General features: G+C 39.4%; 2 protein-coding genes across 5 annotated transcripts in view; one reads left to right on the top strand and one right to left on the bottom strand.

Moving 5' to 3' along the window:
- The window catches only part of LOC143300210 (protein BANP-like), a 28514-nt gene extending 24071 nt beyond the window's left edge, over positions 1-4443 (bottom strand). For all 4 annotated transcript variants that reach the window (XR_013057632.1, XM_076613776.1, XM_076613777.1 and 1 more), the window contains exon 1: positions 4341-4443. The gene's annotated coding sequence lies outside the window, so the exon portion shown is untranslated. The remainder of the gene's footprint in view (positions 1-4340) is intronic.
- A 313-nt stretch (positions 4444-4756) lies between these two features.
- Positions 4757-23703, top strand: LOC143300371 (protein O-glucosyltransferase 2-like). Its single transcript, XM_076613988.1, has 10 exons — positions 4757-5103; positions 7187-7392; positions 8512-8723; positions 10451-10528; positions 11453-11625; positions 13355-13592; positions 14282-14491; positions 14896-14985; positions 16198-16308; positions 17025-23703. Exons 1-10 carry the CDS (start codon positions 4886-4888, stop codon positions 17049-17051), a joined length of 1563 nt encoding a protein of 520 aa, XP_076470103.1. The 5' UTR covers positions 4757-4885; the 3' UTR covers positions 17052-23703.
- The last annotated feature ends 382 nt before the right edge of the window (positions 23704-24085 follow it).

The following is a 24085-nucleotide window of genomic DNA, read 5'->3' as shown; positions in this document are numbered from 1 at the left end:
ACCCTGCTATACAGTCAGCTGTACTTCTTTTTTCAGGGAGTGCATGCTGAGTATGTTCTTATTTCCATAACCCACTGAACGTTAACATGGATTACAGGATCTTTAATGTGTGTATTTGATCTTATGCTTGCACATACACACGAAGAAGGTTCAGGCACCAACAGGTCTGCACATATGTTGACCTGGGAGATCAGAAAAATCTCCACCCTTAACCCAACACTGCACCAGGTGACATTACTGAGATTCAAACCCGTGACCCTCAGATTGAAAGTCCAACGCTTTAACCACTCGGCCAGTGTCTACCCAGCTTCCCATGATAATTGTTAGTCTGTAATTCATACTGATAATAGTTATATAGCACCTGCCTTTGGTCAGAGACCAAACACTTTAACTTGAAGCCACTTACAAACACAGAGTCATTTGCAAAACAGGCTGCCTACCTGGGTAGAGCCAACTGACAGCTGTCATTAGGCACTCATTTCCTTTGACATTCAGTCATGCTTCAGTTACACACACACATATTTCAGAGTAGATTTTTCTTCAGAATTTTGCCAGGGATATCCCTTTTTGTTGCCATGTTGGTGAACAACAGCCAAAGTTCTAAGTTGTCACACATCACAAACATGTAACTCCTACAGTCCTAGTCCTTCACTGTCTAAAATCAATCATATGATGGCCATTGCCCCTTATGAAGGGGCAAAATACATAAATAAGCAGTGCTTACAGAAAATGGTGCAGCTGCATCAGATCAGAAATGCAAGGTCTTGTATTTAAGTACCTAAGTTAGTATTAAATTGACAAATTCCTTATGACTATCATAGAGAGAGACTGAGACAGAACTGAAATATTCAGTCTTTCACTCAGGTAATCACTTTCAATCATGAACAATTTTCTTAAGACTATGAGTATGACAGTGAATATGAATACAAATGCTTTTTTGAGAAAGAGAGATTGAGAGAGAAAGAGAGAGAGAGAGAGAAAGAGAGAGAGAGAGACTGATCGAGACAGAGACAGAGAGAGAGAGTAAACTAAAATATTTTGCCTTTCAGACTATCACTTTCAAACTTCAACTCTCTGGAATATTGAGACAATCACTTTCACAATGGTCATTAAGTAAAAATTCAAACACACAACAATGTTTAAATTCTCATTCCTTTCTTTTTATTTAAACTGATGTTATTCTTCATCCTTTCTCTGGGACCATCTGTAACTCCACTGATGTGAAGAAGTCCCATCGACTTTCATTGCTAATGGAAGCCTGTGTACTCAAGTACTGCTTGATAACAGACAGCAGAATTTTTAAAGGAGACCTTAAAAACACTGAAGAATTAAGGAGAAAAGCAAAGAGAAGATATATCAAAAGGAATGAATGGAAAATCAGAAGGCAAGCCATTAAAATTTGTTTGATCACCATTAACATCATCATCGGTAACACTGTTAACAGGCTAGACCTTTTACAGCATGTACGTACCTAACAACATTCAGACTGGATAATGCAAGTCGCACCAATTTGTTTTACTTGGTAATCAGCATCACGGTTAGACAAATAACAATGCTGTAAAATGCATAGCTTTGCATTCTTCTTCCTCCCCTTTCTCTCTCTGTAACAGTCACAGTCTAGACAAAACTCACCAAACATTACATAATCTATTTCAGTTTCTTCACTTTCACCGATTATGGTATGCTGTTTAGTATATGCACACACATAAAAATTATTAAAACTAAAATAAACTAATATATATCCTTTCAAGTAGAGTTCATTGGCCCTCCCAGTCCATCTCTTCATCACCATTTCACAGTGCTCTGGGTGGAGGACTGACAATGTAAACACACACACACAGTCACAAACATTTGAAAAAGATAACACACAGTACATCAGAAGTGGAAGAGTCATCAACATTCAGAATGGCACCACTACTAAATTTTGATCTCCCAGACCTTGTAACAAATGATATTTTCCAATGACATTTCATCCCATCTTCCTCTGTCAGATGATCAATGAAAATTCCTCAAGTGGGAGTAATACCTTGGGGCAGGGCACATACTACATAAATTCTCTTCCACATATTCGTTCTGTCACTTCTCTTCAGTCTTCGGCTTTACAGGGTAAAACAGAGCTTGCAGAAGAAATCAGACACAGACTTACATAATGTAACAAACCAGATTCAACTGAACAAACCAGAATCTACAGGTTCAGTATTGCTAATACTGTAACAGGTTGGAATAGCATTTTTCCTTCCTTTCATCCTACCAGCATTCATCTTGGCCTTTTTCTTCCCCATATTACTTAGTTACAAAACGTTATTGAGGTTCCGCATCACCACCTTCCCTCCTTGTCCTATCCTGTCCAAAATCAACATCGTATTAAATCATGCTGTGTACAGCACAGCCAACCACAAAGCAGGGCAGAATACACGCGTCCGATTTTAAAATCAGTTCAAAATAAGCCAAAATAATGTTTAAACATAAAAACATGTCAAAGAATGTTAAAAGGGCAAAATAATGTTTAGAAGACCAATTCATCCACATATTGTACAATCATGACAACAACAACCAAAAAACCCACCCAAATTGGATTAAGCATGTTTCAAAACAATGATAAAGTTATCAAGAGAGATTACCTATGTATACAGTATAGCAAGGAGAAACCAATCTCAGACAACAAAAACAGGCCCATAAAAAAAGGAGCAAGAATACATAAGGAACAGCATGGGGGGAAATATCTTTAAATCAGTGTTGGCTTCTTATACATAACAGAACCATCGCCAAAGTAATGTCTTAATAAGTGAATGGAAAATCAATTCATATCTTCGTAACAGCTTTTCCCCGCAAATATTGTACTTCTATTCAACAGCATGAAAGTAACTTCATAAAAATGAACAGATCTCCGTATATTTCAACCCAATGAAAACATTTGGCTCATAAATTGACAATGACAACAGAGTAATCTGTAATGTATTTTGCAAGTGATTGAACTTCTCATGGCTTCAAACCTCACAGCATAACAAAATGGCGTCAGAAAGCAGACCTCCACATAAGCCTTTTGCATGGAAATGATGGATTCAGTGGAGCAGCAGGTCAATGGCTTAGTAATTATGGCTAATAACTCTAATTTCAAGAGTCTTCATGCTTTAAAACTGACTATCATTATCAAATTAAAAACAACAACAAACAAACAAACCCACACATAGCTGGGTGCCAAAGAGCATGAAAACTTACAAGTGAGGCCATCCAATAACTTGTGTTGTACAGTAAGGCACTTGCTTTTGGTAGAAAGCTACCAAACCTTGCCCAATGTGAACATCACCTAGCCATTTAAAACTGGCACAAATGACAATTAGAAACAGCATTATCTTTAAAGAAAGAAACAAAGGAAGTTAGAAACAAAGTAGAAATTTATTATATGAAAAAAGGGAAATACTTCATGACACATTCTTGGCAAGTGAAACAACAGGTAGTCTGTTTACCCCCCCCCCCCCCCCCCCACCCCCCAAAAAAAAACACACACAAAAAAACAACAAAAAAAAAACAACCAAACAAACAAAAAACCCAACAACAAACAAACAAAAAACAACAGATCTTGTAAATCATACCTTTTGTTTATATTCTTTTTTTGTTGTTAGCTTAATTTGTTAATTTACAAAAATCTTCTTTCTTTACACTCTGTTTTTCCCCATCTTTTTCAAAGACAGTAACATATCAAGAAATTATCAAGTAAGTTGTTCTGTCATAAAGCCATTATGAAAAGTAGTAATCTATTTATCCAACTGAATCAGCATGTGTGTGTGTGTGTGTGTGTGTGTGTGTGTGTGGTGTGTGGGAATGTTGTGTATACACGTTTGTTTAAACATGTACATTGAATAAGCAGTATCAATATGGGAAGGCCTCATCTTGTTGATTTCATTTTGAAATACTTTAAGAACTTAAAGTAAAAACTATAGAAATAAAGAACCAAATTCTCTATGAACATCCAAGTCCGCTAAATGAAAGTAGAACTGGCACTGGAAGCGAGCCAAGGCTTGAGGAAAAATGTGTTACTTAACTGGACATGAGAATTCACTCAAACTGTAACGTCAAATCACATGCATTAAGTCAAAGAAAATAAAGTATAGTTACCAATGCTGTCATAATACATTATGGTTATTGGCGAATAAAATATAGCAGACGATATTTTCCACACAAGCTGTGCAACGACCAACGAGGAACACTTGGGAGCGTTTTCCCGACCATAATGAAGAGCACTGGGCAAGGATCGAATTTTGCCCGCTTCGTTTACGAATGCTCTGCATCCATTCGATACGATTTTGATTTCACCACATTACAGAAACATCTTTGCTTACTTCTGCAGGCACCCAAAGCTTCCCTGGTGCTCGTGTGCTCGTATTTTCACTGAAATCACGTCCTCTCTCGAGAAGCGATAATGGCGTTGGACGAACGGTAAAATGCGAGAATGAACTCTCCTGCGCATGTTCATGGGCGATTCTGTTAATTGTCGCTGTCGGCAATGCATTAACATTATCATTTCACTAACTCCCTGGTTTTACGTACTAACTTAGTTCATACTATGATTATTTGAAACATATTTATTTAAAGGAAAAATAAATACAGAGAAATTCTACTAAAAATTCAAGGTGTTAATTGGAATTTTCTTACCAATGACATTCTGTATAAATAACAAACAGAATACCCAACAGGATGTCACGTGTGATTTTGGACAAATCTGAAGCGACAAGTGTGCGTCAAATGATTGGTTAAAATTTGCACAGGTTGATCAGGATTGCAGATCTGTTGACATTGATATGTTTTCGTTAAGTGTTTAGTTTCATCGGTCCGTCAGTTATCAGAATATCACATTGAGAAAGTAAGATCTCACTAGAGCTGAACCATGCGAAAAATTTGTGCAACGATTTTTCGTGAACTCAGATGTAAACTTGGCATAACTTTAGTGTATGTCGTCTGCTATGCGGCTTTTTTCGTAGATTTTGGTGATGCGCTGCAAGTAGATCCCAAACGATGTTTAGTGTCGGGGCCTGGTTTAAAATCACATTTCAACGTGCCTGTGCGGTATTTCTATATCCAAGCTGTGGACACGAATGGAAATACGTGAGGACAGAGTTATTTTTCGTTTTTTTTTAATTTTAATTTTAATTTTTTTTATTCAACTATCGCTCTCGTTTATTGATCAATGTAAAAAGACCCTCCCACCCCCCACCCACCCCTCCCGCCCCCTCCCTCCTCGACCCCCCGACCCCCAACCCTTTCTTTCCCTATATCATTCAGTCTTTCACTCTCTCAACCCTCCGCCTCCTCTCTCTCTCTCTGAGTCTGTCTCGTACTTTCCCCTCCAGCCACACTCCCACACCCTCTTTCTATAGTATCGTATACAACAAAACTGGCAAAAGCCCTAGACTAGATTCTGTCATCCACTAAGTGAAATATTTATGTTATGTCTTTGTCACGATTAGTCATTCATATTTCTCAGTACAGTGATAGATTTGCTTTCTTCTTATTGATTAGAACTATCATTTCTTCATCTTGCCTTATTTTCTTATATCCTTTCCATGAAAAAGCAAACTGTTGTTTTTGAAAATTTATACAATGAACATTTAGTTTATTTTCTTACCATTTGACACTGAAACTTTCAGTGTACTTGTTTGAATATAAGTATTTCTGTAGTGAAGTGCCATGATCTAGCACTTGGTATTAGTAGATTTTTCTCATAAGTGGGCCTCAAATTTCCAACCTGGATACCATATGGAAATGCTTTATACAGTATTGACAACATGTTGTTGGGAGTTTGGAACAGTTTAGAACAGGTTATCTGTTCACTGAAATGTATTCTGTAATGACCCCATCAGAATTCATTTGTACAAAATGATGTGGTTGCTTCCCTTTGTGTAATTTTTAAGCAAAGCAGAACCATCAGATCAATCAGTGTGGTTTCATCTTTATTGATTCAGCAGTAATTGCATTTGAAGTGCACAGATTATTCATGCTTTCAAAACATGCAGAATGGTGAACACAATACATTATGAAACAGAGAGCTACTGAAACAGAATGAATGAAGGAGTGCAGAAGTGGTTCAGTGTGCAGCACATGTGTGCAAGACAGACCCATATACTGGCACACAGGACTAGGAGATGGAGTCAGGAGTGAAACTGTCTTGTTTGAGAAAGACTTTTCATCCATAGTTAAGTGGAAATTTCACTGTTTAATGAGTTTTGCTCACAGAGTCATGTCAAATGTCTGAGACCCAATCTGGCTGAAAGTGTCAGTTACTCAGTTTTATAGTCTTTGGTAAGGTTAGAGGGAGGGACATAGTATACATATCAGTGGAGAGATACTTAAAAAAGATGGGGGTGGGGGGTTCATGTACGCTTCAGGTGACAGAAAGATGTTTACTGACTGCCATACTTAAAGAAAGAAAAAAGTCTCCTGCACAATTAGCAACACTTTGGCAACAAGGGAAAGCAAGCCTGATAGGACCTTCCAGGATTTAATGGCCATCATTTACTTTTTTTGGCAGTCACACACTTAACATCTCTCCATTATGAAAGACTAAAGCTGAGACTCCTTGGAGTTAATTAATTAACTGTTTTTTTGTTTTGCTCAGCAGTCATTAGACTTCTGACTTGTACCAGTTTCTGATTTGTAGCAATCAAACTTTGTTTTCGTTTATGTCACTTCTAAAATTCACTTTCCCAGTTTGATTTGAGCAGGCTGAAAAGACTCCATTCATTCTAAGTTGATAGATGGGGATGATCACTGCACTAAACTTTGGAGTTGTTAACATCTTTTTCTCCTTCATGTGGAAGGCTCACAGGTGTGAGCTTGGATGTACAGGTTACTGGTTGGTTTTGAATCAACTTACTTGAGGGAGATGCGTTATGTTTTGAAATATCTTATTATTTGATTCAAAGAGTTTCTCTTTTCATTCTTTGTTTTATTTTTTTTTTACATGCATGTGGGTGTGAATGTGTTTGTGTAAGAAGCACTCATTTCAAAATGATTTCCTTTCTTAACATTTTCTCCACAATGTGAGTGTTTGTGCATGTGTGTTAATAACTTTAGGAAGTACCCGTCAAACTCTTTATTATCTTAAGTCACATCACAAACTAGAAATTAAATTTTGATGATCATTGCTGCATGAAAGTGACTCTGCTGTCTTTGGATTCCCTTTTTGCAGTGTCACAGATTCCATCGGTGAAAACGCATTTCAGGTGGGCATCACACAAGATAACAAGGAGCGAGTGCGGGTACGAGTGGATGTCCTGGATCGTCACGATGGGGTATACATCGTCAGGATGAAGCCATTCTCTGCCTTTGAAAACCTTGTCATTTCCATCAAGTACAATGGAGAGCATGTGGCAGACTCTCCTTACAAGGTGAAAGGTAAAGCAGAATGGGAGACAAAGAAGTATCTACAGATAAGTATACTGTAAAATCAGTGAAGAGTTTATAACGTACACCTGACAGGCGCAATAGCCAAGTGGTTAAAGTGTTGGACTTTCTATCTTAGGGTCACAGGTTAGAATCTTGGTAACGGCGCTTGGTGGGTAAATGGTGGAGATTTTTCCAATCTCCCAATTCAAAATATGTGCAGACCTGCTTGTGCCTGTACCCCCTTTGTGTGTATATGCAAGCAGAAGATCAGGTACACATTATAAAGATCCTCTAATCCATGTCAGTGTTCAGTGGGTTATGGAAACAAGAACATACCCAGCATGCACACCCCTGAAAACAGAGTATGGCTGCCTACATGGTGGGGTTAAATACAGTCATACATGTAAAAGCCCACTCGTGTACATGCAAGTGAATGTGAGAGTTGCAGCCCACAAAGAAAGAAGAAGATAACATATACTTTGCCCTGAAAAGGTACACACAAGTGTGCACCAGTGCGTATGTTGATATTAGGGTTGAAATAATGATAGCTTCTGACTTTCATTGAAAAAAAAAAAAGATATTGATGATATTCCATAAATGCGTTATACTATGAATACATTATATTAATACTTGGTTTAATGATAAGAATGACAATAGTAATCATGTCAGGCATGACAAACAGGGCTCTCCATTGGAGAAAATGCTAAACCAGTGAATGATTCCCAATTGTGTCTGTAAGGCCACCTACCCCTTCCCCTTGACTCATTAAAAAATATTCAGTGCATCTTTGTGAAGTTTATGCATATATATTTTATCTCCTGTGTGTGTTCCAACTGCATTGACAGTGGGAGATTTCAGGAAAACTTCATCCTTAACCCCAAAGACAACATTCCTTGAGAATCTTGTTAAATTATCAATGTCAGGGTTGTGAACAAAGAACATGTAGATTTATTGAAGGCCTGGCACTGTAGTGGATGTGGAGATTGGTCTTATCAGGGCCACTGACATATGGATTTTAAAATGTAACTCTAAGTGAAAACTTTTAGTAAAAATATGACTCTAAGTTAGGTTGTTTGTTCCAAATATTGGCCAAGAATTATGACATTGTAACTGATGTGTTCTTTCCAGGGCCTGTATACCAGGAGAAATGCAACTGCCCAGTGCAGAACTTGACGCGCTGGTACCAGGAACTTGAGTGTCCCTCGTCCTACGAGCAGATTGACTTTGACGTCAGTCACTTTCCCGTCATTGACATGGATCTGGTGACGCCGGATGCCATCTCCCGCTTCAGCAACCGGGGCCGTCACAGTCTGTGTCACTACAAGATCATTGACAACAAGGTACAGGTTTTGTGTAGCATGTCAACTGTCATCATCAGTGTCACAAAAAGCTCTGTGTAGCAAGTCAGACGTCCCAGTGTGTGTCACTACAAGATAGTTGACAACAAGGTACAGACTTTGTGGAGCATGTCAACTGACAAAGTGTGAGTCAATACAAAGCTTTGTGTAGCATGATAACTGTCATCTGTGTCACTACTAAGCTTTGTGTAGCATGTCAACTGTCATCTGTGTCACTACAAGATCATTGACAACAAAGTACAGGTTTCGTGTAGCATGTCAGCCATCACAGTTTGTGTCACTACAAGGCTTTGTGTAGCATGTCAGCCATCACAGTATGTGTCACTACAAGGCTTTGTGTAGCATGTCAGCCATCACAGTATGTGTCATGACAAAGTTTTGTGTAGCATGTCAACCGTCACAGTGTGTGTCACTACAAGATCATTGACATCAAGGTACAAGCTTTGTGTAGCATATCAACTGTCATAATATGTGTCACTACAAAGCTTTGTGTAGCATGTCAACTGTCACAGTGTGTGTCACAACAAGATCATTGACCACAAGGTACAGACGTTGTTTAGCATGTCAATTGTCACCTTTTGTGTCCTACAAAGCTTTGTGTAGCATGTCAACTGTCACCTTCTGTGTCCTGCAAAGCTTTGTGTAGTGTGTCAACTGTCACCTTCTGTGTCCTGCAAAGCTTTGTGTAGTGTGTCAGTTGTCACCTTCTGTGTCCTGCAAAGCTTTGTGTAGTGTGTCAACTGTCACCTTCTGTGTCCTGCAAAGCTTTGTGTAGTGTGTCAACTGTCACCTTCTGTGTCCTGCAAAGCTTTGTGTAGCATGTCAGTTGTCACCTTCTGTGTCCTGTAAAGCTTTGTGTTGCACGTCAGTTGTCTCATTCTGTGTCCTACAAAGCTTTGTGTAGCATGTCAACTGTCACCTTCTGTGCCACTACAAAGCTTTGTGTAGCATGTCAGCTGTCACAGTCTGTGTCACAACAAGATCATTGACAGCAAGGTACAGGCTTTGTGAAGCATGTCAACTGTTTTGGAGGAAGTTGGCAGAATGATGAAGACACTGATCTGACAACAAAGTGTCCGTGAGGACCCGGGTTTGAATCCTGGTCTTGCCCTTTCTCCCAAGTTTGACTGGAAAATCAAACGGGGTGTCTAGTCATTCAGATGAGACAATAAACCAAGGTCCCTTGAAAAAGAATCCATGGAACATAAGTATTGTCCTCTGGCAAAATTCTGCAGAAGATATAAGTATGTTATTTAAATGTAATTTTACCACATTTCCCGATAGCAGAAAATCCTCCCCCAAAATATCCAAGACTGAGATACTAATCTGGATCACTAAAATCATGATAATCCATACAACTCACATCATTTGCCATGAACAGAGGTGGCTTGTAGCAGAAGCAGGAAAAATGCTTTGTGAAATGGTGAATCAAAAGAGAATGTCAGTAACATTGCGTGATTGAAACTTTTTTTTTCATTGAAACATGTATAAAGTGTGTGAAGGTGAAAGTGTGTACGTGGGCTTGCTTGTGAAAGTGCAAGGACATGAGTGTGTGAGCTGTTCTGTGTGTGTGTGTGTGTGTGTGTGTGTGTGTGTGTGTGTGTGTATTCAGTTTAAACCCCTTGTCATGCGAAATGTATGACATTGAAGTTTGATATATAACAAATCACAATTATTGTTTTTATCAAAACAATTTTTTTCCTTGTCAGGTGTATCGCAAAACACACGGAGACATTGTGGACTTCAAAATGTTCATGGACGCCATTTTAATGTCGCTTGTCAGAAAGGTATGTGAAGCTATGGAAGGCGGAGAAAACGTGTCCGATATTGCGGTAGGTTGATTTGATTTTCCTGGTACATGATAGGGTGTGATTCTTGCATGTGTACTGTGTGCAACATGTCTGAACCAGGATTTCCAAAGTTTTCATGAACCTTTTCAAATTGTCCCCAGACTTGATGCCAAAGTTTCAAGAGATCTAGACGTATTTTTCCTTCATTTTATTGTTTCTTTTTTATATTAAAAAAAAATATTTAGTGTTTTTCATTGCATTCTAAATGAAGGCTATATTTTAAAAGGGGTGTGTGTGTGTTTGTGTGTGTGTTTGTGTGTGTGTGTGTGTGTGAATATACATGCAAACACATAAGTTGGATGAGAGGAAAAAGACAACATTATTTAAGGATATTTTTGGAGCACTATACACATAACTATGACTCAAACAAAAAAATGTTTTTTAAAGTAGTGCTTGTATGAAAACCAACATTTGAAGAAAATGATGCTCAATAAATCTAAAGCACATATGTGTACACACAGTTTCATCTGTAAATACCTCCCCCCCCCCCACCCCCCCTCCACACACACACATACACACTCACAGTTCAAGCATAAGCACTTTTGCACACACACACACACACACTGGCACACACACATAATCATAAGCCTACACATAAATATATTAAGGTGTACAGATTTAAAAACAAATACTAACAATGCCATACAGAAAGAAAAAAGACTAATCAACCAACTCACCCCCACCCCAGCTCCTTTCCCCAATCCCCACAGCACTCACACCCCACCCCCACCCCCCTTTTTCCACCACCACCTTTTCCCTCATCCCCATAGCACTCACCCCCCCCCCCCACCTCCACCCCCCTAACCCCCCCTACACACACCGTCCCCACAGCAGTCACAGTTCTTGTGGGTGTACGTTCAGGTGCGGTTACCTGATGTGGAGTTCTTTGTCAACCTGGGTGACTGGCCTTTGGAGCAGCGGAAACCCGATCAGGGCGCTGTTCCAATCCTGTCCTGGTGTGGCTCTGACACCACCTATGACATCATCATGCCCACTTATGACATCACAGAAGCCACTTTAGAGATGCTTGGCAGGTAGGATTGCTAATTATCTTTTTTTTTCCTTCTAACTCTTTCACCCCAGTAGGCAACGTAAGTTGACTAGACAGTGCACCGCCACAGGTGACGTTTGTTGACATCAAGGGGTCATGTTAATAAGACCATTTTTCACATTGTAACAAAGCTCAACAGCTGCAGCCAGTTTCCCACCAATAGAACAATGACTAACCTTTGCGCCCAGGTGGAGTTTGAAGTGAACAAGTTCATTGTGTTGTTTTGACATGAACCGATGCCTGTGACTGAAAGCATCATATCAAAAAATATTTGGCATTGGGGAGTGTTTTCACACAGAAACTTTGCGGTGAAAGAGTTTAATTTATGCAGATTTGAGAGGCCAGGTCTATCGTATCATCAGCTTGATAAACCATCCAAGCAAAGTTATGCTGAAAATCCTACTGACCAGACTGAAACCTGAAGCAGAGATGATCATTGCTGAACAGAAGGCAGGATTCCGGACAGGGTGGAGCACCAACAAACAGATAATCAGATATTTTTATAATCAGTAAAAAGTACCTCCAGCACTAACAAAACCTTTATCACGTATTTGTTGACTTGAATAAGGCCTTCGACAGGGTGTGGCATGCTGCCTTATGGTCTGCATGAGGATATACAACACCAATGCCAGCCTTGTCCAATTGATCAAACAATTCTGCAAGGCCACAATCGCTGTGTTCCTGAATGGGAACAAGGGAGAATTGTTTCACACTATGGTTGGAGTGCTTCAGGGATGCCAGTTGTCACCCACCCTCTTCAGTGTCTTTCTGGAGGGGATTATGGAAGATGCCTTGGAAGATCATGAAGGCAAAGTTTCTACTGGGGGAAGAACAACCACCAATCTGCGTTTTGAGGATGACATTGATGGCAAGATCTAACAAGCAATAAACAGAACCTCATGATGACCTCTTTACAGGCATCAAGAAATGGAAAATGATGTGGCACAGACATGTTTCAACAGGACTTGCAAAGACCAGCTTGCAAGGGACAGTCAGAGGAAGCTACAGATGAAGAAGACAGAGGAAGAGTTGGGTAGATAATATCTAAGAATGGACAGGCATGAACCTGGCAGAATCCCAGAGAGCAGTGGAGGACAGGGACAGGTGGAGGAGAGTGGTGGCCATGTCTTCACCGGTGTCCCAACGACATCAGCAGACACCAAGGGATTGGTGAAGGTGAAGATTTGGGAGGGTTGCTTTGAATGCCAGAGGGTAGAGTTGGCAGGAAGTTTTTAGAGGGTATTAACAATAGTTAAGTTAGGAATAGCTGTAGTGTTATTTTGCACTGTGTAGGTTTATTATGAGTAGTGTCATGCTGTGTAAATAGTGTTTATGCCTGAGAAAAAAGTCATTTTAAACAGTTTGGAAAAATATGCTGTACCATTGAATTAATGTGTCATTCTGTAGATTAGATTGAAGGTGGTTTGGGTTATTTTCTGATTTGTCATGTTCAGTGAATTTTTTCGCTTATAATATTAGCACTTGCAGTGAATACATTTCATTAAGTTTATTTCACATGGAAAAAAACTGTCATTAACAAAAAAAAAGTGTGTAATTAGGGTGTGAGTGTGGGCATGGCCATGTGTGAGGTAAATCAGCTTGTATACTTTACCATATAAGCATGAAGATACTCATGCATTTTATTGAACATATTCCTTTCTCTGTACATATTGCTTTATTTTCTATTTTACATATTGATCAATTCTGTACAGGGTGACCCTGGATATCTTCTCAGTTCAAGCCAACACCGGTCCGAAATGGGCAGACAAGTCAGAGATCGCCTTCTGGCGAGGCCGGGACAGTCGCAAAGAGCGGCTGAAGTTGGCAGAGCTCAGTCAGAAACACCCTGACATGGTGGATGCAGCCTTGACCTTCATGTTCTTCTTTCCAAAGAATGAGGAGAAATATGGACCCACCGTGAAACCTGTGTCGTTTTTTGACTTCTTCAAGGTGAGTGTCACTGAAGAATGATTTCTTTTAGGTAAGTGTCACTGAAGAATGATTTCATGATCGTGAGCATCACTGAAGAATGATTTCTTCAAGGTGAGTGTCACTTGAAGAATGATTTCTTGATCATGAACATCACTGAAGAATGATTTCTTCAAGGTAAGCGTCACTGAAGAATGATTTCTTCAAGGTGAGCGTCTCGGAAGAATGATTTCTTGATTGTGAGTGTAAGAAATGTGTTTCATTTGTAGTGGTAGAGATGGGTATGACCCGAGTGTAAACACTTTTGGAAGTTAGAATGTGCAGGGAGGGGGAAGGTTTGTACAAGAACCTTGCTGTCAGGTGTTAGGAATGAATATGGGTGGGTTTAATGCGTTGTTTTTGTAGCGCCTCTTAAGGAGTTGTATCATAATTAACTGATGTGTCCTACCTGGAAAGTTAACTGAAGTGCCTACCCTTATTTAGTCCTGAAATTTCACTCTCAAGAAATTTTCTGTTGCTCCTGTTTTGGGGGTCTTTTTTGCTTTCTTTTTTTTTTTCCATTTTGCCTTATCCCAAACAAATGAATATGTTTAGGAAAAATCCCCTTTTTGGGTATGTTTTTGTATTCATAATTTTAACTTTTATTATTTCTGAAAATGGTGCTTTCTTTCCTGTGCAACGACTGAATTCAACGTGCACATTGTTTTCAGAGCAAGTACCAACTCAACATTGATGGCACAGTTGCTGCCTACCGATTTCCGTACCTTATGGCGGGTGATTCTGTTGTACTGAAGCAGGAGTCAGAGTACTACGAGCACTTCTACAAACGCTTGTCACCATGGAAACACTACATTCCCATCAAGCACGACCTCAGTGACCTTCTGGAGAAGATACAGTGGGCCCGTGATCATGATGAAGAGGTTTGCTTTGAGTTCAGTTCACTTCAGTTTCTCAGATTTGACCCTGGGGTAAAAACCAAGGGGAGGTACAAATAGGTTACAACACCAGGAAAAAAGGATCAGTAATAAAAAAAAACAGCAGGCAGTTTGTGCTTACCTTAGTTTTGTTGTAACTGGATTAATTCCATGAAATTTTATCAGGTTGTTTTGTGTTCAATATTTTTTTTCTTTTTGTTTTTTTTTCTTTAAGAAAAATTAGTTCAATGTCAGGTTTTCAATGTTGAATACTTTTTTTCTTCTTTTTGTGTGTTTTGTTGATTGATTGTGTGTTTGTTTGTTTGTTTCTTATTATCTGTCGGGTTTCCTTTTTCCCTTGATGTTTGCCAGTCTTGCAGAAATGTTGTCAACATCTTGCTTGTTTGCAGGCTCAGAAAATTGCACAGAATGCGCAGCAGTTTGCAAGAGAGAATCTACATCCTTCTGAAATCTTGTGCTACCATGTCAAACTTTTCGAGGTTGGTTGCATGTTTGTGTTTTGCTGTTATTGTCTACGTCTTTGTTAGTTTTGTTTTTTTCCTGTTCATTATCCATTGAATGTTTGTGTGGTTTCTTTTCTTCTTTTCGTTCTTTTTAAAAATATTTTCTTTTTATACTTTGTTCTGAAGAGAGTTGTCTCCAGTTCTCAGAGGCAGAAGACACAACAGATGTATGGTTAAAGCGGTAGATTTTCAGTCCTCAAGGTCCTAGGTTTGAATCTCAGTGGTGGGTTATGGGTGGAGATTTTTCTGATCTCCCAAGTAAGCAGATGTGCAGACGTGCTAGTAGTGCTGGCCCTGAACCCCCTCCATGTGTATACACATGCAGAAGATCAAATCTGTCCGTTAAAGATCCCGTCATCCATTTCAGCGTTGTCTTGTGGGTAATGGAAACGAGAACCTACCCAGTAAGCACACCCTGGAAAACAGAGTGTGGTTCACTTCATGGTGGGGTGTAAAAAACCCACTTGTACAAACATCTGAACATGGGAGTTGCATGCAGCTCATGAGCAAACAAAGAGAACAAAACTTAGTGAACAAAGAGGGTTAATTGCACAAGTGTTGAGAAAGGCAGGATGTTGTTGTCATGTTGTTTGTTCACCCTTCCATGTGCACCTGTGCATATTACCCAAGACCGAAACACATTCACTGAAAGCACCACACTGGCAAACAGAAGCAAGGTGGCATGGGGTGGGAAGAGAGTGGGGGTTAGGGAGGAGAAATTTCAGATAGAGTTAAATGTGTATCAATCACACAAAGACAGGTGGTCCTTCAGATAATAATTACATGATTTACATATATATGTATATATATATATATATATATATATATATATTAACAACCAATAAGAATAAAAGCATATCAATCACATAAAAAAGAAGGGACTTCAGATGATAATTTCATGATTTTCATGAGATTAAATAAAATAAAATGAGAAGCATATCAATCACATTTAAAGGGGAAAACGGTAAGCAGAAGAAGAAGAAAAGGTAGAGATGGAACATGCCAGGTGTAGTAAGTCAACTTAAAGTTGTTGCTTGTTTTTTTTTTTGTTGATTCCTCCTCCTCCTCCTCCCCCCCTCCTCCTCCTCCTCTAGAAGACATCTCTTTATCTGACATAAGGTGTGTCTTTTTCTGTCTTAAAAAGACATAAACACATTTCATAACATTCTTATGTGTCTCTGCTTTCAGGAGTTGTCCAAGAGACTGAAATCGAAGCCAGTCGTCGGCAGTGACTTTGAACTGCTGCAACATCCAACAGACTCCTACGATTCAGTGTGTGAATGTAGGAGGTTGAAGAAGGTAAAATGTTGTACTGTGTGGTGGATAAATCATTTTAGGTGAAATCAGAAGTGAATAGAAAAACAATTCTGTTCAGAAGAAAAGTTATGAAAAAGATATGCTTGAAAACAAATGTATGAAAAATCTGGTATGTGACTTCTTTGTTATTTTAAAGAGAGAAAAAAAAAAACCCAGCAGGAACAATCGGTGTTGTAGTTTAAAGCATTTGTTTATTCTTTCTATTTTCATTATGAAATTACAAAAGAGAAGGAGGTCCCTATGGAAAAAAAAAAGAAAAAACATTGCAGCATATAAACAAGTTTTCTTTCTCCTTTGTTTTTTTCCTACTGCCCCATTTCATGGCACAGTTTATATGTTGTGGCTTCTGCACACACAATGCAGGTTCATTCTGCTGCAGTCCAAGTGCACCAGCAGTCTGTCTGTCTTGTGTTGCCATGAGGCCACCTGCCAGAGGAAATCGACCATACCTAAAAAAAAGTTGCTATTAGTGCTGGGTACAGGATTCTGATTTTCTTTTCTTTTTTTTTTTCCTTTTTTTTTGTGATTGGTCAGAGTGATTCAGGAATATGGGTTTGCTAAAGACATCAGTGTTATAGATGTAAGTGCATTTCTGTTGATGCTTGCTTTTGCTCACTCTGTGTGTGTGTGTGTGTGTGCATGCGCGCGTGTGTTTGTGTGTGTGTGTGTGTGTGTGTGTGTGTGTGTGCTGCTTTCAGAAATCCACCCACAAAGAAGAACTGTGATTCCATCAATTCCGGAAGCTGATCAGTGATGCAAGAAAAGTGTCTTCCATCTTTGCAGGGCTTCCTCAGAGATTGTTGCATTGCTTTCATATATTCCGGAATCGCCAACATATGTCTACATATTTGATATTACCCTCCTCATCTAAGGTGTTATAACATTGCATATCCACGAATATAAATATTGATATATGCTCAAGATGAATAATGATTGTTAAAATAAAGTACTGAATAACTTCTTATCAACCTAGGGTTTGAAAACTACAGTCAATGACAAAGAACCTAATTAAAAAAGAATGTAATTTACATGTGTGTTCAAGTATCTGACAACATTGTATTGTGAGAGGTGGTGCTTTGGTGTTTGTGTGTGAAGGAGGAGGAGAAAGGTGTAGACAGGGTTATGACTTCCTTCTCAGTGAAAAATCCTGTTTGTATGCACATCAGTGGTATGGATTTGCAGCAGGTAATTCTGAGCTGCTGTGCACTGACTGTGTCATATAAACTGTTTTTCTACATGTGATATAAACAGGTTTGTCTGTTTGTGAGAAACTGCTGGTTTTACATATGGTATTTTGATACTCCAGTCGTTGATTCCTTTAGTCAAATTGATTGGGAAGTTATGAGTTTTTGAGGATTGTTTTTTTTCCATCCGTTTACCTTTTTATTTGATCAGTCAAACTTTTAATAAACCGAAACAATAACAAGGTCATCATGAAAAGGACCAGTTATTTCCCACAGATTTGGAAATTTTTCATATGCTGGTTCTGGCTGTACACATACAGGTTCAGCAGCTTGTGAGAACTCACTAAAGTGTAGGTATATTTTCTGTATCCTCGCTCTAAGGTGTTAGTACTGCCTCATCTGAAGTCAATCTTTTGTTGCTGCTGCATGGTTTCTTGTTCCGTCTTTAGAGCTGTGGACAGTTCATCATCAGAGGTTCTGGTGCCTGGCTGGATTCTGTGCAGGCTCTGTGAAGGTAATGTAGTCATTCTGGGAGTCATTGAAAATCTGGTGATAGCATCTTCTTTTTATAAGTGCTTGTGTTTTCTCTCTGTACTGGTGCATCATTGCCAGAATTTTTCTTTTAGACATTGTGTTACTGCCCCCTTTTCTGCATTGTTTTCAGTAGCATTACTCTCATGCCGCTCATTCTGAGTCCCCCCAGTACACGGCCACATCTGGGTTTGTCTGTCACAGTTACAGCACCAGCAGTCTACAAGGAGCTATCAGCGTTTAGGTCGCTAGGAGGCCACACACGATAGGAGACGCTGCACTGCTGCTGAGTCTGGTGGTGTTCAGTAGTGCCTGTTCTGATTCAACATACTAAGGACACCACCTACTAAGCCCCCTACTGACGACAAAAAATCACTTGGTCACAATACCAAACTGAGTGAGTGCCTCCCCATCCCCCCACCCCCTGCTACTCCAAAGTGAGGCAGCTGCCACATCCCCCCAATGACTTGAATCTACCAACCCCAGAGACTTTGACAGGACTCACCCCAAGCACGGAAGTGGAGGGAGCTGCTAGAAATTTGCCTTTATGACTGACATCTGTCATGAAGGATGTTTTTTTACTCTCCTGTTTGACCCTCTTTTATGATCTGAACAGTGACCTGGATCTTTCTCCGTGGTATGTTAATCTTTTGGTGCAACTGAGTGACTCGGCTGGATATGGTTAATTCATGAATAGATGCAGAGTTTCACTCTTTATTATCCACTTGCTTTCCATGCACTTTCTTTACTTGTACAAAATCCATTTTGTGCTTTATTCTCATGCAAGAATCTCTCCAAACTTTTGAAAACTGTCGGTTGTCATTTGCAGCACTTGCCCTCGAAAATGAGGCATGGCCGTCAAAAGACAGACATGAGTGTATATAGGAACTGCAACCCACAACCACAGAAAGAAAGAAGGTTACAGCACTCATGATTTTCTTTCCTGGCAGACAGTCCCAGAAACAAGCAACTCCGGTCTTGTTGTTTTTGTTTTAATCTACCATATCAACATGAAGAATGTCAGAAGTAATGTTTTACGCCTGCATATTTAGTATGGTTTCTTATGCAGGTCACAATGAATTTATCATTACCCTGAGCAGAGATGGTTTCCAAAACTGACCAATGAGATCAATCTGAGGGGAACAGATTATCATGGGAATCACATTGTGTTCTTTTTATCCTTTGTTACACAGTTGTTGTCATGTTAGTAGTAATTTTTGCTGCTTTTATGTACATGGCACTTGTTTTTATTGTGTTGTTGTTGTGTTAATCACAAAAGGAAAAAACAATCTGTTTCAGATTGAACAATACTGAATTTTGCAGCTTTTATATATTATTTTAAACTTCCTATATATATGGTGGACATCTTATAAATGTGTCCCAGCAGAGTATTTTTGTGTATTTGGAGACAAATATTCCTTTTAGATTTGATGTTTGAGTTTGAGTTTGAGCGGAACAGTTACTTGTGGAGCACAAGGTATGCACAATCAGTCAGTTACTTGTGAAACACAAGGTATACACAGTCAGTATGTATTAAGTCACAGACAGTTTACAGTGAAACATTCAGGGGTGTAATAGCAGGGTACAATGTTGCCCCCTGTAAAACGTCATCACCCATTGCATTTCGTCTAGGAATAGTCTGCGTGATGCAAAGTATGGGTCACCTTTGAAGATCACACTCTGGTGACCCATCTTGTGACATTCCATAGACATTACTTGCACATTATTCATTCCAAGCCTGAAGCGCTTGCAATAAATTAGACAGCAGGTGTGAAGGAAAGGGGTATGGTGTGCGTGAAGGATGTTAAGAATGTCAGTGATATATGAAGTAATGAAAAGATACACATGCTCACTCCATGCACACACACACACACACACACACACACACACACACACACATGCCTCATACTAGCCCCCCTCAGGTTCAAACTGCACTCTCTGGGTTTAACACTACGATGTCACCTGCCTTGTCAAGCAGATCAGGATTACTTTGTCAGAGCCTTTGTTCTGCTGCTGATGACAGTCAGGTATAGGTTTACTTATCACATCTTTAGCAGGCAAAAAGTGCTGGTTTCCTGATCGATGGGGAAGATAGAAAGCAAACAACAAAGAAGGGAGAAGGTTAGCTTGGTAGCTGTTTCGCTGTGAGGGGTAGTGGTGGTGTGTTCTGTATTTGTATTTCTCTTTCTATCACAACAGATTTCTCTGTGTGAAATTCGGGCTGCTCTCTCCAGGGCGCTACACTACAGCGCCACCCTTTTTTTTTTGTATTTTTTCCTGCGTGCAGTTTTATTTGTTTTTCCTATTGAAATGGATTTTTCTACAGAATTTTGCCAGGAACAACCCTTTTGTTGCCGCTGGTTCTTTTATTTGCGCTAAGTGCATGTTGCACACGGGACCTCGGTTTATCGTCTCATCCGAATGACTAGCGTCCAGACCACCACTCAAGGTCTAGTGGAGGGGGAGAAAATATCGGTGGCTGAGCCGTGATTCAAACCAGCGCGCTCAGATTCTTTCGCTTCCTAGGCGGACGCGTTACCTGTAGGCCATCACTCCCAGGCCATCACTTGTGTTGTGAGGGGTAGTAGTGGTGCAGGGGTGTTGTTTCTGCTGGCTTGGAATTTTTGTGTCTGGACGTGGGATTTGGTGTTGCATGCATTTATTCATCTATTTATACATTTAATGATTTATTTTTATTTTTTGTAATTTTTTTTCAGTTTTTTTTTTCCTTTCACTTTCTCTCTTTCGTTTTTTTCTTATTGTAAAGTACATACATGTGCATGTAAACAGTCCATTGCACCCAGCTGACCGCTGGTTTCTAGCCAGGTGTGACATTTTTTTTTTTTTTTTTTTTTTTTTTTTGGTTGCTCTGTGTCCTGTGCGACAGTGCCAAGCAGGTGTGAATCACTTTTAATCAGTCAGACCCTGCACTTTTACTGCTGTGTTGGGTGTGGGTCTGTTGATCACACCCATCAACCTTTCTCTGTACTGTGCCAACCATGGAGATCGATTCTGCACTGAATAATGATAATGTGCCAGAAAGGTGATGTTAGTTATTTTGACAGATTCTGTACTGAATACTCGTATTAATAGTGATGTTTTGCCAGGAAGGAGGTGGTGTTAGATATGTTGACAGATTCTGCACTGAATAGTGATATTTTGCCAGGAAGGAGGTGGTGTTACTTATGTTGATAGATTTTGCACTGAATAGTGATATTTTGCCAGGATGGATGTGGTGTTAGTTATTTTGACAGATTCTATTCTGAATAACAATATGGTGCCAGAAAGAAGCATGTTGTTAATTATGTTGACAGATTTTGCACTGAATAGTGATATTGTGCCAGGAAGGATGTGGTGTTAGTTATGTTGACAGATTCTGCACTCAATAATGATATTGTGTCAAAAAGAAGTAAATCTGACAGACTCTGTACAGTAAATCTGACAGACTCTGTACTGAATAATGATAGGTTGCCAGAAAGGTGTTGCTTTTAGTTATGTTCATCACAATCCATTCTGTACACACACACACACACACACACACACACACACACACACACACACACACATATATATATATATATATATAGAGAGAGAGAGAGAGAGAGAGAGAGAGGTATGGATATGACAAATGTTTTCTGGGAAGCCTGTCTGAACACATCAAAACCATCATCTATCATGTCGTGCTTTGAAGAACAATCAGGTGCAGGGCAGTTTGACAGATACCATGCTGTAATATTGTGTCAGGTTGTGTTCCTATCAACCCATTACCTTGGTTCATATCAACCCACCCAGTACCAGTATGGCACTTGGTTGTTTGGATGAGATGACCAGCAGCATAACTCAATGCCCTTAGGCCTTGAGTACATGCATACATATTTGTGTACCTATCAGAGTGGATTTCTTCTACAGAACTTTGCCAGAGGACAACACTCTTTTTGCCATGGATTCTTTTTCAGTCCGCCAAGTGCGTGCTGCACATGGGACTCTGGTTTATCGTGTCATCCAAATGACCAGACGCTCAGTTTATTCTTCTTCTTTATGGTTCGTGGACAGCAATTCCCATGTTCACTGATATGTACACAAGTGGGCTTTTATGTGTATGACCCTTTTTACCCTGCCATGTAGCAGCCTTGTAGGCAGTAGAACATTCTGTTATCAGAATCTGAGCACACTGATTCGAATCTCACAGTCGCCCGTATTTTCTCCCCCCCCTGCTAGACCTCGAGTGGTGGTCTAGATACTAGTCATTTGGATGAGATGATAACCCAAAGTCCCATGTGCAACATGCACTTAGCACATATAAAAGAACCCACGGCAACAAAAGGGTTGTCTCTTTGCGAAATTCTATAGAAAAATCTACTTCAATAGGAAGGCAAATAAAATTGTAGGCAGAAAAAAATACAAAAAAATTTGGTGGCGCTGTCAGTGTAGCTCTCCCTGGGGAGAGCAGCCTGAATTTCACACAGAGAAATCTGTTGTGACGAAAAGAGTAATACAATACAACACAGTACCAAAAACGTGTGTCATTTGATCCAGGTGCTGTGAGGTAAGGAAGATCAAAGTGAAGTTGGAATAGCCGTGTGAATGTGCAGAACAGGTGTTTGGTAACTCATATTTGTTTGCCCAAATACAGTTTCCCAGAGAATTTCAGACTTTGTTATATGCTGTGTATTGTCATATCATGGATCTCGAAGTTTTGTCCTCTTTCCCATGAATTGTTTCCCTTTATCTCAGCACTTCCATCATCCACATCACTTTGTACTCAGGTTCAGTGGAGCTGGAGGGGCTGATGATGGTAGGGCCAGATGGGGAAAACAGTATGCGCTTTCTTACCCCAGAAAAGTAGAAGCAAGTAGTCACTTTCACCCCAACAAAGACGCAGCTTCAAACCAATACTGCTTATGAGATGGAGTGTGTCTGTATCTTTGCAGCATAATCGTCAATGCTCCTAGCCTCATTCAGATCTGTCCCACAGCTTTTAACCTAGTGCAGTGCCTTAACTTTAACTGTCAGGTTGGGTCGCCTCTGTTCATGTGACTGATGTTGGCCAGGTTGAGTGTTTCTGATGAGATAGTTGTATGTCCACCTGTAGCAAAATATCTGGTGAATCAATGGTGCTGTTAACATGAGAAATCCCAAAGATTATTGTGTTGAAAGCATTTAACAGGAAGATAGTTTACCCCATGTTGTGCACAATGATGAACTAATTTTCTAGTGGTATTATTCCACATCACACAGCTGAGCTACATGATGTACTCTGTGTTATACACTGCTAACTCTTTTTTTTATACTTTTTTTTAATCTGTTACTGTATATCTAAGAAAATGTTGCGTCATATGCATTACTGTTCACACTTTTTCATATGGTATTATTCCACAGTAATTACGCAGTTACTTGCCATGTATCTGATTATTCCATGTAGGTTAGTGGTGCACAATTTTGCAAGATGCCAAGCATTGTATATGGTGTTCAGGTTTGATAATCTGATTTATGATTATGTATCATATGTACTGAAATGTTCTGCTGCCTACAGTGTCAAAAATGTTTTATCTGAAGCATTTTTTGCTTTCTTATACAAATAACTCTATTCTATGCACTGGAATGTATGTGCTTAAAGTGTCTAATGTATGGATGAATAAAAGTGCACACTTTTGCAAATAAAGTATGTGTTGTGTATTATGTGTTGGTGAATATGTATAGGATTGTCTTTTGATACTTCAGCTTGTGTAAACTGGAATGAAAACTGTGAAACCAAAATCATTAAGCATCAAAGGAAATTTTGCCATATCAATATTATCCATGGATCCTTTGATCAGCTGAAGTGGAAATATCTTGACAAAATGTGCTGCCCTTCAAAAAAACAACACACACACACACACACACACACACAAGCTACAACAAAAAAAGACAGTATGATTTATATATCAGTCAATAAAAATGTTTTACTGAGAAATGGAAGAAATGATTGACAATTCAAAGAAAACATTGTGCAAATATGTGACAAACCTGTTCACATGGGAATCAAATTTGCACAAGCAGTTTCT

Source organism: Babylonia areolata, chromosome 26 (assembly GCF_041734735.1).
Source record: "Babylonia areolata isolate BAREFJ2019XMU chromosome 26, ASM4173473v1, whole genome shotgun sequence".
NCBI lineage: Eukaryota > Metazoa > Mollusca > Gastropoda > Neogastropoda > Buccinidae > Babylonia > Babylonia areolata.
The sequence above is the reverse complement of the archived record's forward strand: the minus strand, read 5'-3'. Positions and strand labels throughout refer to the sequence as shown.